This window comes from Macrobrachium rosenbergii, chromosome 42, assembly GCF_040412425.1.
Source record: "Macrobrachium rosenbergii isolate ZJJX-2024 chromosome 42, ASM4041242v1, whole genome shotgun sequence".
Classification (NCBI taxonomy): Eukaryota; Metazoa; Arthropoda; class Malacostraca; order Decapoda; family Palaemonidae; genus Macrobrachium; species Macrobrachium rosenbergii.
The window spans coordinates 54,931,837-54,944,512 of NC_089782.1; the positions used below are offsets into that span (position 1 = coordinate 54,931,837).

The following is a 12,676-nucleotide window of genomic DNA, read 5'->3' on the forward strand; positions in this document are numbered from 1 at the left end:
CGTGCAAATTCCACTCTTGTATTTAGCTAGTATCTCCTTTTTTTGCTCTATCGTGCTTCTGAATATTTTCACTTTTAGTACTACTATTTCTCTTAAGACCTGTGATGCACTGTATGCACACAAATACAGAAAGAATGCAAAAATGAACACACGCAAGGTTAGAGCTGACCAAAACAGGTTGTGCATTGACTCAAAGCAACACAATGACTGAAGCATGATCCCTTTGTATGGAAAGAAAGGGGTTGTGAGAGTGGTCTTGATGCAAACTTGTTTTAGCTTGAGCGTCGAGTACCAAGAAAATGACAAGTACCAAGACAATTTTTTCTTGTCCATAGGTATTCTATACTTGTTCAATTTTGAAGTTATTCACATGTTATTAGGATTTTATATTTTGGATTGTTTAAGTACTGTATAGTGTATATACATGTTTTATTTTTACAGTATTCATATATTTGTTATGAATGGCAGGCCTTTGAAAATGTTAGTCATAAATTTTATTGGTTTCAGAATTCAAGCTCAAAAAGATGTGGAAGTCTCCCAACGGCACGATCCGTAACATTCTTGGAGGCACTGTCTTTCGGGAAGCTATCATATGTCAGAACATTCCACGTCTTGTTCCTGGTTGGCAGAAGCCAATTGTGATTGGACGTCATGCACATGCTGACCAGGTGAGCTGATAACAAAGGTGATGTTCCATTTAGGTATTTGCAGATGAACAGAACATGTCCCAATGCTTAAGGGAATTTCCTTGAAATTTCTTTGTTTTCAAGTTCTTTGAGTGCTAAGGTATTATTTGTTCCTACACAAATACAAGCCTTTGTTCTTTACACAAGGATTTAGCTTGTGGACTTGAGATGCAAAATCCATTTAAACTGCTGATAAGGAAGTTAACTATCATCAGGTAGGAAGAAGCCCCAACCACCATGTGGTCAGACATCTGTCAGGACTCTGCTCAACTTTTACTGTTCGAACCTTTGATGATTAAACTTAGAGTATCCCTTTTATTATTTGGGGGAGAGGGGTTGGTGTTTGACTGTAGGTTTTTATTGTTTGATTCAAGACTCGTAAGTCAAATAAACTTTGTACCAGGGAATTGGGATTAGTTTTCCTTCCCTGTGTGAATACTTGTTTTCATCAGATTTGTAGTAGCTTCGGTAGTGTTCACACAGCTGTATCGTGCTCTGACATATGTACTAATGTTTTTACCTGTAAGAGTTTGGTTTCCTTGATTAAGGTAATCCTACTATTATAGCCCTCCTTTATTTGCTTGGAAAAGATGGGCTATGTAGCCCTTTTTCCTCTAATCACTGTGGCTTAGTCTTTGTCATTTTCTCAACAACCCTGCAGATGCAGCGAGTTTCGACAATGGTGGAAGGAGGATAACAACATTCATCGTCCCTTCCTCTGATCGCTGTGGCTTAGTCTTTGTCATTTTCTCAACAGTGTTGCAGATGAGGCGAGTTTTGAAAGTGTTGGAAGGAGTATTGCAGGCGTTCTCCTTCCCTTCTTCACACTCTGCATTGTTCTTCCTGGATTTCATCTACACTCTGACTGCAGCTATGAGTTTAGAGTTGGGAAAGTCTGCCCAGCTGTAGAGGACTTAGTAAGCTTCTTTCTGTGCACCTCTCCCTTCAGAGTAGGGCAAGGAATCTTGATCACCAACAGTGATTGATTTCCCAGGCAAGTTGGCACTGAGTGTTATTCCCATAGACTTGAGGTTCTCTCCGTCTCTTCTCTCTGTAAGGCCTGTAGGGGGTTAGTGGGTGAGGTGCATTGTAGGCATTACTTAAGGTTCTTTGCAGCATCCCTTCGGCCTGCAACTGCAACCTTTTTCATTCCTATTACTTTACCTTCATTCATATTCTCTTTTCTTACATCTGACTTTCCACTCTCTAACAACTGTTTCATAGTGCAACTGCGAGGTTTTTCTCCTGTTACGCCTTTCAGACCCTCTTACTGTCAATTTCCCTTTCAGCACTGAGTGACCTCATATGTCCCAGTGCTTGCCCTTAGGCCTAGATCTATATTCCTATTCTCTAAGCTTTCGAGCTTACTTTTGAGTCAAATTCCCTTTCTCTCTGTGAGGGAAACGGACACGACTACCTTTCAGGTGGTTTGTTTGTTCCTCATTTTCATTGTCAATGGACCTGGTTCTTGGGTGACAACAAGTTTGGAGTGTTATCCCTGCTTTCTATGATTAGATAATTGTAGTGACAGGTATTCACTTCAACTCCTCTCCTGATGTGCAGGTCCAGGGCGTGTTCTGTCAACCTTTCCTTGGTCAGGCAACTGGTGTGATAAGGAACGACTCTTCCCAAGTAATCCTTTGAGATTGTGCAGACTGGTTTGCTTGACCCATTCATGATGCTCTTTCATTTCCCAATTGAATTGAGATTTCAAGGGGCATGAATGGATTTGCTTGTCAATCCTTCCATGATTGAACAGTCGGCGTGACCTTGCCCCTTCATTCTTTGGCTTTTCGGGCCCATTAGAAAGGAGCAAGCACGAACAGGTTGTGCTGCTCATGCACTATCAGTGGGCCCAATCTTTAGATTGGATTGCTTGGTAGTGATGATAATGTGGAGTTTTCCATCATCTCACCTGCCTCTCAATGCTTTCAACTTAAGGAAGACATAGGTTGTCTTTGTTGCTCTTCCCATTAGAAGTTTCAGTAGGCTTCTAATGATTGGTCCTGTTTGCATAAGTGACCAATGGGGCTCTAGCCAGTGGTACTGTGTTTATATAATGCTGCATCTGTTGCTTTGCACAGGTGCAACTGGTTAAGTTAACCCTTAAACGCCTGTTGGACGTAGCAAACGTCAACTAAAATTGTCTGTTGAATGCCGAGTGGACATTGCAAACGCCGACTACAAAAATTTCAACCTTTGGTCAACTTTTGACTCGACCGAAATGGTCGAAAATGCAATTGTAGCTAAAACTCTTACATTCTAGTAATATTCAATCATGTACCTTCATTTTGTAACAAATTGGAAGTCTCTAGCACAATATTTCGATTTATGGTGAATTTTTGAAAAAAACCTTTTTCTTACGCCCACGCGGTAACTCAGCCGAAAATTTCAGAAATTCTTTCGTCATTTTGTCGTAATTTCTGTTGTATTCTACATGAAATTGCACACATTTTCATATAAAAGTTTATGTAACGACTAATGTAAAACAATGCAAACATTACGACAACATGACGAAAGAATTTCTGAGATGTTCTCATTTAGTTATCGCTGCAGACGCGAAGTCAGGAAAAAACATTTTTTCAGAAATTCACCATAAATCGAAATATTGTGCTAGAGACTTCCAGTTTGTTGCAAAATGAAGGTACATGATTGAATATTACTAGAATGTAAGAGTTTTAGCTTATAATTGCGTCCTTTTTGACCATTTTGGTCGAAAGTCAAGTTGACAAGCTTTGAAATTTTGGCAGTTATCGTGATTTATATGAAAATATTTCAAAACTGATAAAAGCTACAACCATGAGTTATTTTCTGTTGTATTCTATATGAAATTGCTCAAATTTCCATATATAAAACTTTATGTAACGACTAATATAAAACAGTGCAAACATTACGACAACATGATTGAAAAGAATTTCTGACTGGACGTCCTGAAAAGTTTTTTTCAAAAATTCACCATAAATCGAAATATTGTGCTAGAGACTTCTAGTTGGTTGCAAAATGAAGGTAAATGATTGAATATTACTAGAATGTAAGAGTTTTAGCTTACAATTGTGTTTTTTTACCATTTTGGTCGAGTCAAAGTTGACCGAAGGTTGAAATTTTGGGAATTATCGTGATTTATATGAAAATATTTCAAAACTGATAAAAGCTACAACCATGAGTTATTTTCTGTTGAATTGTACATGAAATTGCACACATTTTCATATATAAAACTTTATGTAACAGCTAATATAGAACAGTACAAAAATTATGACAAAATGACGAAAAGAATTTCTGAAATTTTTCGTGAGGCCAAATTACAGCGGGCATAAGAAAAAGTTTTTTCAAAAATTCACCATAAATCGAAATATTGTGCTAGAGACTTCCAATTTGTTGCAAAATGAAGGTACATGATTGAATATTACTAGAATGTAAAAGTTTTAGCTTACAATTGCGTTTTTCGACCATTTCGGTCGAGTCAAAGTTGACGAAGGTTGAAATTTTTGTAGTTCCGGCAGCACGTCCACTTGGCAGTTAACAGACAATTTTAGTCGACGAATGATCGTCCAGTAGGTAATTTAAGGGGTTAATACAAAATTACTTTAAAATATTTATAAAATATTTTTAAATTTTTGCCAAATCAATTTGCACAGGCAGCAACTCTATCCCATCTTTTAGTTAAAAAAATAAAAGAGAATGATAAAAAGTATTGTTAGTAACATTATACTCTTGCGTAAATGTGTACAGTCATAAACAGCCAACCGAGAAACTGTTGATTTCTTTATCGCCGAACCGGATATCAACAGCTGTTTTGCTTTATTTCAACCATCGTGCAGTAATACACAATTACCGTAGTCATAGTACAAATGACATTAAGTAGAATTGGACTGATATATTTTTACACTGTACCCTTATTCGGTATGGATAAAAGATCAGCAAGGAAATATACTGCCAAATTTATGCTGCAAGTTATAGCTGAAGCTGAGAAAACAATGTTCAAGCTGCTAATGACTATAAATTATCGTGCATTGGCAACATGGATGAAACTCGACCTTAATTAAAATTGGAGAGAAAGTATTTTAATCAAAACTACTGGGCATGAAAGAACACATTACTGCTATTTTTACGCCGATAAACGATAAATACATAAAGCTCGTATTATGATGAAATCAAGTGAAAATAGCAAATGGAATCTTGATTTTTTTACACAAAACAAATACCCCCAAATGGCCAACGCCATCTATTAACGAAAAAAAGCAGTACAGTGTAAGAATGTATACAGTATTATTGGATATAGTGAATTAAAGCATAACATTTTAAAAGATCCATGGAAAAGATGCATATTTGTTATGTTGATGTTTGTATAATACGATATGTGAATATAGAGTACAGTATAATGTAGGCTACGCTACCGTATATGTATATGATATACCATAGTTTTAGCTAATTAGCTGATATTGATAATTACTATACTGTGTATGTATAACATATACAGTCATACCCCGAACTTGGCGAGATTAGGTTACAGAACCCCTCGTGTAAGGTGAATTTTCGTGTAGGTATGGTACGGTCTCTCAGAATGCTAATAAATGCCTTAATCATGCTCCCAAATTATAAAGTTAACTTTTGAATGAAATTAAAGTTACTGTAATTTCATGTAAAAGTTAGCTAAATACATCACCCTTAAAAAAAGAAATAAATGGTTGACATAAAAATAGAGAGTTGGAAGAGAATTTCTGTCTCTCTCCCCTTTGACCGATCTATTTTTAGAAGTCTCCTCAACCTCTTTTTAATAACTTCGTTCTACATCTCTTTCTCTTTGTTCTGAAATGCTTATTCATGAACAAACAGTGTTTTTTATTTTTGACTAATACAACTCTTAGTTGTTATGTCTCTATGTTTTAGAACGTATTTGCCACATTAGTGCATTTACACTTCATAGACAGTACAAGTTCCTCATTGGACGGGTGGTTACCGCTCTCAGCTAGCACTCTGCTGGCCCCGCATTCAATTCTCTGACCGGCCAGTGAAGAATTAGAGGAATTTATTTCTGGTGATAGAAATTAATTTCTCGCTATAATGTTGTTCGGATTCCACAATGAGCTGTAGGTCCCGTTGCTAGGTAACCAATTGGTTCTTAGCCATGTAAAATAAATCTAATCCTGGGATCTGACCTAGGAGAGGCCAGCTCCTAGGAGAGCTGTTAAATCAGCTCAGTAAAATTAGATCATTTTAAACTATCTACTGTACAGGTAAAGATGTACAGAGAAATAATATGATGTAAAAATGTTTGGGCGCTTACTGTGAAAGAGAGAGAGAGAGAGAGAAAAAAAGAGAGAGAGAAGGGTTGTCCTTAAGTGAGTGAAATTACTTATCAGTTATTATGGAGACAGAGAGATAACACGAGAGAGATTGTCCTTACTTGAAATATCAAGTTAAATTATTTATGAATTAACGGAGAGAGAGAAAGAGGTTATTCTTACGTTAGATATCAAAAGATGGAAATTCAGTATTAAACTAACTTTTAAATGAAATTAAAGTTACTGTAATTTCATGTAAAAATTAGCTTAATACACTACCCTTAAAAAAGAAATAAATGGTTAAAATAAGAATATAGGAGAGAGAAGATTAGTATAGTATTTCTCTCTCCCATTCCACCGATATATTTTTAGAAGTCTTCTCAACCTTGTTTTTAGAAACTTCTGTATTCTGTCACTTTCTCTTTGTTCTGAAATGCTCTATGTCTATATGTTTTAGAACGGCATACAGTTTGTAGACGGTAAATGTAAAATTAAATCAATTTAAAATTATGTACTGTACAGTTAAAGACATACAGAGAACAGTAATATGTAAAGATGCACTGAGTTGCACTAAGTTGTAGAGAGAGAGAGAGAGAGAGAGAGAGAGAGAGAGAGATAAGAGAGTTGTCCTTACTTAAGAGAGTGATATTTTTATGAATTATCATGGAGAGAGAGAGAGAGAGAGAGAGAGAGAGAGAAATCTTTGGCTCCTGATGAGCAACACTCCCCCTTCATGTCATCTTAAACGACATGTCTGACAGCTTTTGCCTTGGAGCTTCTTACAAAAGATGAGGGAAGAATTTATTTAATTAAAATAATATGAATTTTGTCATTACAATTATATTATTATTATTATTATTATTATTATTATTATTATTATTATTATTATTATTTAATATTTATTAATTGAAAATTAGTACTTATTATTAGGTAAAAATTTTATTTATCATACATAGCAAATAAACATACCGGTATACAGTACATGTACCATAAAAATTCTCTCATCTCAGTAAAAGAGAGAGAGATAGAGAGAGAGAGAAATTATTACTTTTAATATTTAATGTTATTTAATTTACACATAAAAGCTTGAAAACTTATAAATAACAAAAAATTAAACAAACACTTTTGTAGGGTTTCTCAGTATTCGCAAATGTTCGCGTGTCTGTGAAAAGCTCATGTATGACAATTAGTTAGGTTCCAATGAAAAATTTGTGTGTTAATTCGCGCAACTTGAATCACGCAAGTTCGGGGTATTACTGTACTTTATAGTGTAGGCTAGGCTACCATATACAGTATGTATACATGGTACCAAATACCCTAGTGTAGGTTAGGCTATATTCGAGATACATTTTTTCCCACAAACGATGGTTTTTTTTTTTTTTTGGAACCTCACCCCATCATAAGTAGGATAATACCTGTATAAGCATATGTAGATTTCTGTGTGTGTGTGTTTGAACTATCAAAATAGGCAGTTCTAAGTGTTTTTAGAAGGGTTCTAAGTATTCGTGGGTTCTAGCTATTCATGGGGGGGCAGGGTTCGTGAGCATCCCCCGCAAATACGGGGGATTACTTTAAGTGTTTCAGGATGATAGTATAAGCATTTTTAGAGGGTACATTTTATGATAAAGTATGATTTACGGTACATACTAATTTTCAAATAGTAATATTAAGTTTAATAAGATTAAATAATAACATTAAATAAAAATAATAACTCTCTCTCTCTCTCTCTCTCTCTCTCTCTCTCTCTCTCTCTCTCTCTCTCTCTCTCTCTCTCTCTCTCTCTCTCTCATTTAGATGAGTGAATTTTTCCGAAATGTAATATGTATGTGTTTTTTGTGTATGATAAATAAATGATTTACCTAATGAGTACTAATTTTCAAATATTAAGATTAAATAATAATAATGACAATGCATAACATTTTCTATGCATTTGTGTAGTAAATTTTTTAATATTGTAAACAAACAAGTAGTGATTCCCAGACTTTTTATCCTTGACTTGAGAAAGGAGGGGGGAAGGGGAAATGTCAGTTTACTTGACAGTTTGACATATTGGCTGGAGGGGAATGAGTGTTGCCCTCAGAAGGTTAGGGATTTCAATTTTTTTATATCATAAACACCCGACCGAGAAACTGTTGTTTTGCTTATCACCGAATCAGATAACAACAGCCCATTTGCTTGTATTTCAACCATCGCACGGTAATACACAATTACCGTAGTTATGTTATAGTACAAATGAAGTTCAGTAGAATAGGACTGATATATTTTTACATTATACCCTTATTCGGTATGGATAAAAGATCGGCAAGGAAATGTACTGCTAAATTTATGCTGCAAGTTGTAGCTGAAGCTGAGAAAACAATGTTCAAGCTGCTAATGCAGTGTTTCTCAACCGGTGTACCCGGGCGCAGTGGTGCGCTGTGGAAGGTAGCCAGGTGCGCCCCAAGATAACAAAAGATTTAATTTATGTAATATGTTTAATGGAAAGTAAATTCCTTAATGGCTTTATCTTCAAGAAGCAATGGATAATCCTTTCCATTGAGGAGGTACCCATGCGCTGCTACATCACTTTTCAAAGTTTTCGTTCAAGACACTCAGTGAATTATAATTGTTTTTTCACATATTTAAAAAAATAAACTACCCATACAATGAACAGATTTTTAAACAAGAAACGTGCCAGTGAAGAACTTGATTCTAATAATGAAACTATTTCGGGTGACATAAGCGTCCAGCCAAGAAAAATAAGAGTAGACCCATTCGCAAACACGACAGAAGTTGTTCAAGTTATGACTTCCTTCACGTGGGCTGGAGATGAAAATCAGCCTCAACCATTGCGTTTGGTTTGTGGAAGCAAAATGTCAAACGCGTCGATGCTTCTTAGTAAATGAAGCAAGCATTTTTAAACATCACACTGCAATCTTCAAGGAAAAGATGTACCTAAGTCATTTCAAAAGGTGACTTGATCAACACTTTCAAAGAAGAGCAACGGTGTCTGAGAAAGCTCAAATTGTTTCTTAGGAAATATCGGAAATGAGAGCCGTAAAAGTGAAGTCACATACTCTCACTGAATCTATTATTTTGGCCGCTTGTAAGATGGTGAAGACTATTTCAGCAGAGAATGTAGAGAAACAGATAAGTAAAATTCCATCATCAAATGATAGTGTTCAGAGGCCCATTCTAACGATATTGAAGAAAATGTTTGCTGTAATAAACTTCAGGATTCATACTGTGCACTCCAAGTAGATGAACCAACCAACATAGCCAACAAAGCGCAGTTGCTTGCCTTTATTCGCATTATTGATGAGAAACTATAGTAAACCAGTATCTTTGTTGCAAAGAACTGCTTACCACTACTACAGGTGAAGATATGCTTCATAATTTAAATCATTATTTTGAGAAATGGAACTTATCATGGAAGTCGTGTGCCGGGGTTTGTACTGATCGAGCTCCATTAATGACTGGTTCTATTGAGGATCTTGCATCGTATGTAAAGCAACCCCATCCCAACTTTATAATAAATCATTGTTTCTTACATAGAGGCACCCTGATGGCAGAAACATTTGGTACTAAATTGAAAGAAGCATTTGATCAAGACCAAGTTGTTGAAATGGTAAAAGCTCATATACTTCAGCTACTTTGTGAAAACATGGATTCACAACACACACGGTTACTTTTGCACACACAAGTTTGATGACTATCAAGAGGTAAATAACTCTGAACTTCGTCAAGAACTATTGGCACTTTTTGAGAAAGAAAATAAAAGTAAATTTTGTTAACTTCTGAAATGTGAGTTTTGGACTTCAAAAATGAGATATCTGATCAAAATGTTTCGACACCTGAATAGTCAGAACGTGTCCATGCAAAATGGAAATGAGAACCCTCTCTTATCTACAGACAAAATTCAAGCATTCCAGAAATAACCAGCAGTTTGGAAAAGAAAAGCTAAATTAGGCTGTTTGGAAATGTTTCCTTTGGTTCAAGAAGGCCATTCAGACAATTTAATTCCTTTAATAGGGCATCACTTACCAATTCTGGAAGGTAATCTAAACCGAGCAATACGATTGGATTCGCAACCCTTTCTTTGACATTTCAACTGATAACGCTGGCTTTTCGTTAGCAGAAGAGGAGGAAGCTGGCTACCATATCTACTGATTGTGGCTTAAAGATCAAGCAGAAGGAGGTGCCCATCGGTCAGTTCTGGATTTCAATCAAAGAAGAATGTCCTTCAATAGCTAGGAAAGCTTTGACTGTTTTACTGCAGTCGTCCACATCGTCTCTTGTGAACAAGGATTTTATCTACCAACGTTGAATGTAAAAATTGATCAAATACCAAATCCATTGGTGAAGAGATGAGAGTATGTTTATCACATATAAGGCCAAGATTCAGAAAATTGCGAAATCTCATCAAGCACGTTTCACATTCAGGTACTTAAATGAAAAATATCTTGAAAATAAATGGTTATTTCAGGTACGTCTTTATCATTTTCTTATTTTCAAATTTCATGACTAATTTGTCCATATTAAAATCTAAGATGTGCCCCCAAAGTTTTGGTTTTTTGTAGGGCGTGCCCTCAGGTAAAAAGGTTTGAGAAACACTGTGCTAATGACTATAAATTATCGTGCATTGGCAACATGGATGAAACTCGACCTTAATTAAAACTGGAAAGAAGGTATTTTAATCAAAACTACTGGGCATGAAAGAACACATACTGCTATTTTTACACCAATAAACGATAAATACATAAAGCTCGTATTATGACGAAATCAAGTGAAAATAGCAAATGGAATCTTGATTTTTTACACAAAACAAATGCCCCCAAATGGTCAGCGTCATCTATTGACGAAAAAATAGTTAAGTTAATTTTACAACGAGACATTCAAGTTACATTTTGACTTGAAAACACTTCGTATAACGAAGGATAGCCTTGCCCCATATAAATAAAGTATCTAGAGACTCATTTACGCTAACTAGAAGCAAGAAAAGCACTCTGAACTGAGTTAAATAAGGCAAAATAAATTTACTGCGTAATCAGTTTCCAAACCTAAACATTAATCACTATGATCACAATTTATAATACAAAAATAATATAAGAATATATACAGTATTATTGGATATCGTGAATTAAGGCATAATATCTTAAAAGATCCATGGAAGAGATGCATATTTGTTATGTTGATGTTTGTGTAATACAATATGTGAATATAGATTACAGTATAATGTAGGCTAGGCTTCCATGTATTTATACGATGTACCGTAGTGTAGGCTAAGCTAATTCTTGTTTGTTATTTAGTTTCTGTATTGAATCATCATAAGTCACTCTGCATGAACCTCCAGAATTAGCTGATATTAATAATTACTATACTGTGTATGTATAGAGTATACTTTATAGTGTAGGGTAGGCTACCATATATGTGTACATGGTACCAAATCCCCTACTGTAGGCTAGGCTATATTCGAGATACGTTTTTTCCAACAATGGATGGGTTTTTTCCAACAAACAATGGGTTTTTTTTTGGAACCTAACCCCATTGTAAGTAGTTTAATACCTGTATAAGCATTTTTATTTTTTTGTGTGTTTGAACTATCAAAATAGGCAGTTCTAAGTGTTTTTAGAAGGATTCTAAGTATTCGCAGGTTTTAGCTATTCGCGGGGGCGTGTGGTATTCATCCCCCACAAATACGGGGTTTTGCTGTAAAGGTATTACATCTTTGGAAGACAAAAAACAAACACATTTTTTGTTGTCAGAGATTAAAGAGAAAAACTCTCTCTTGTATGTTAGTTGTAGTGGTAACTCTTTTTCTCTGCTTTGGTTGGAAGGCTTAGAAGTTCATATGTATATATTTTTAAGAGTACCAATGTTTAAGATGACTTTGAAATTATATTAACCCTTTAACGCCGACCAGACGTATTTTACGTCGACAAAAATTATCTGTCGGGTGCCGAGTGGATGTAAAATACGTTGACTACAAAAAGTTTTTTTTAATATTTGCGGAAAAATACATATAGGCCTAGTTTGCGAAAGATTTTAAATCGCGCCTTGAGGGATGCTGGGAGTTCACGGATCACGCTGTTGTTTTGTTTACAAGCGTGACCCAGCTGCACATGCGCAAATTTCTTTCTTCTCCCACTAAAAAGCTTCAGTGACACATCGTCAAAGAGATTTCTTGACGCGTTCATGTTTTGCCGAACTTGTGCAAGTGTTAGTGTGTTTGTGACGCAATAGGACGTACACAGAGATGTCCCAACGTCGTCAGGACTCTGAAAGGCTCGTATTGCCTGTCGGTAGTGAGTGTGTGAGACGCGTTTTAGACTTGGATGCTGGAGAGGGACCCAGCACCCAAGGTGATCCATCTTGTGAGCGCTGTGCTGTACGGCCACGTGTGGCCGAAAGTGACCGTGGGCCCCAAGGTCTGTACCCTGTGCCTTTTACCCTGTGCCTTTTACAACCCCTAGGAAACATTGGGATGTCCTGAGAGGCATTTGTAAATATTTGGGAGGCCTCCAACAAAAGGACATTGATGATTACTTGTTGGAGCTCGATCGAGAGCAGGTGAAAAGTCCTCATTTTGATGGCAGTTGGTCATCTGGTGACGAGGACATCACGCCCGATGTCAGTGATGACGAGTATTTTCCCCCAATGTCCGTACGAGAGCCAGAGCATGAAAGTGAACTTGAGTTTAGTGGTTTCAGTGCTTATGAGGGAAAGTCT

The 12,676-nt window shown here is 36.1% G+C and overlaps 1 protein-coding gene across 1 annotated transcript in view; it reads left to right on the forward strand.

The window, feature by feature from the left end:
* Idh (isocitrate dehydrogenase [NADP] cytoplasmic) overlaps positions 1 to 12,676 on the forward strand; it is a 92,672-nt gene that overhangs the window by 42,685 nt on the left and 37,311 nt on the right. Inside the window, exon 3 of the mRNA XM_067086503.1 lies at positions 508 to 668. Within this exon, the coding sequence (XP_066942604.1) occupies positions 508 to 668 (161 nt within the window). The remainder of the gene's footprint in view (positions 1 to 507; positions 669 to 12,676) is intronic.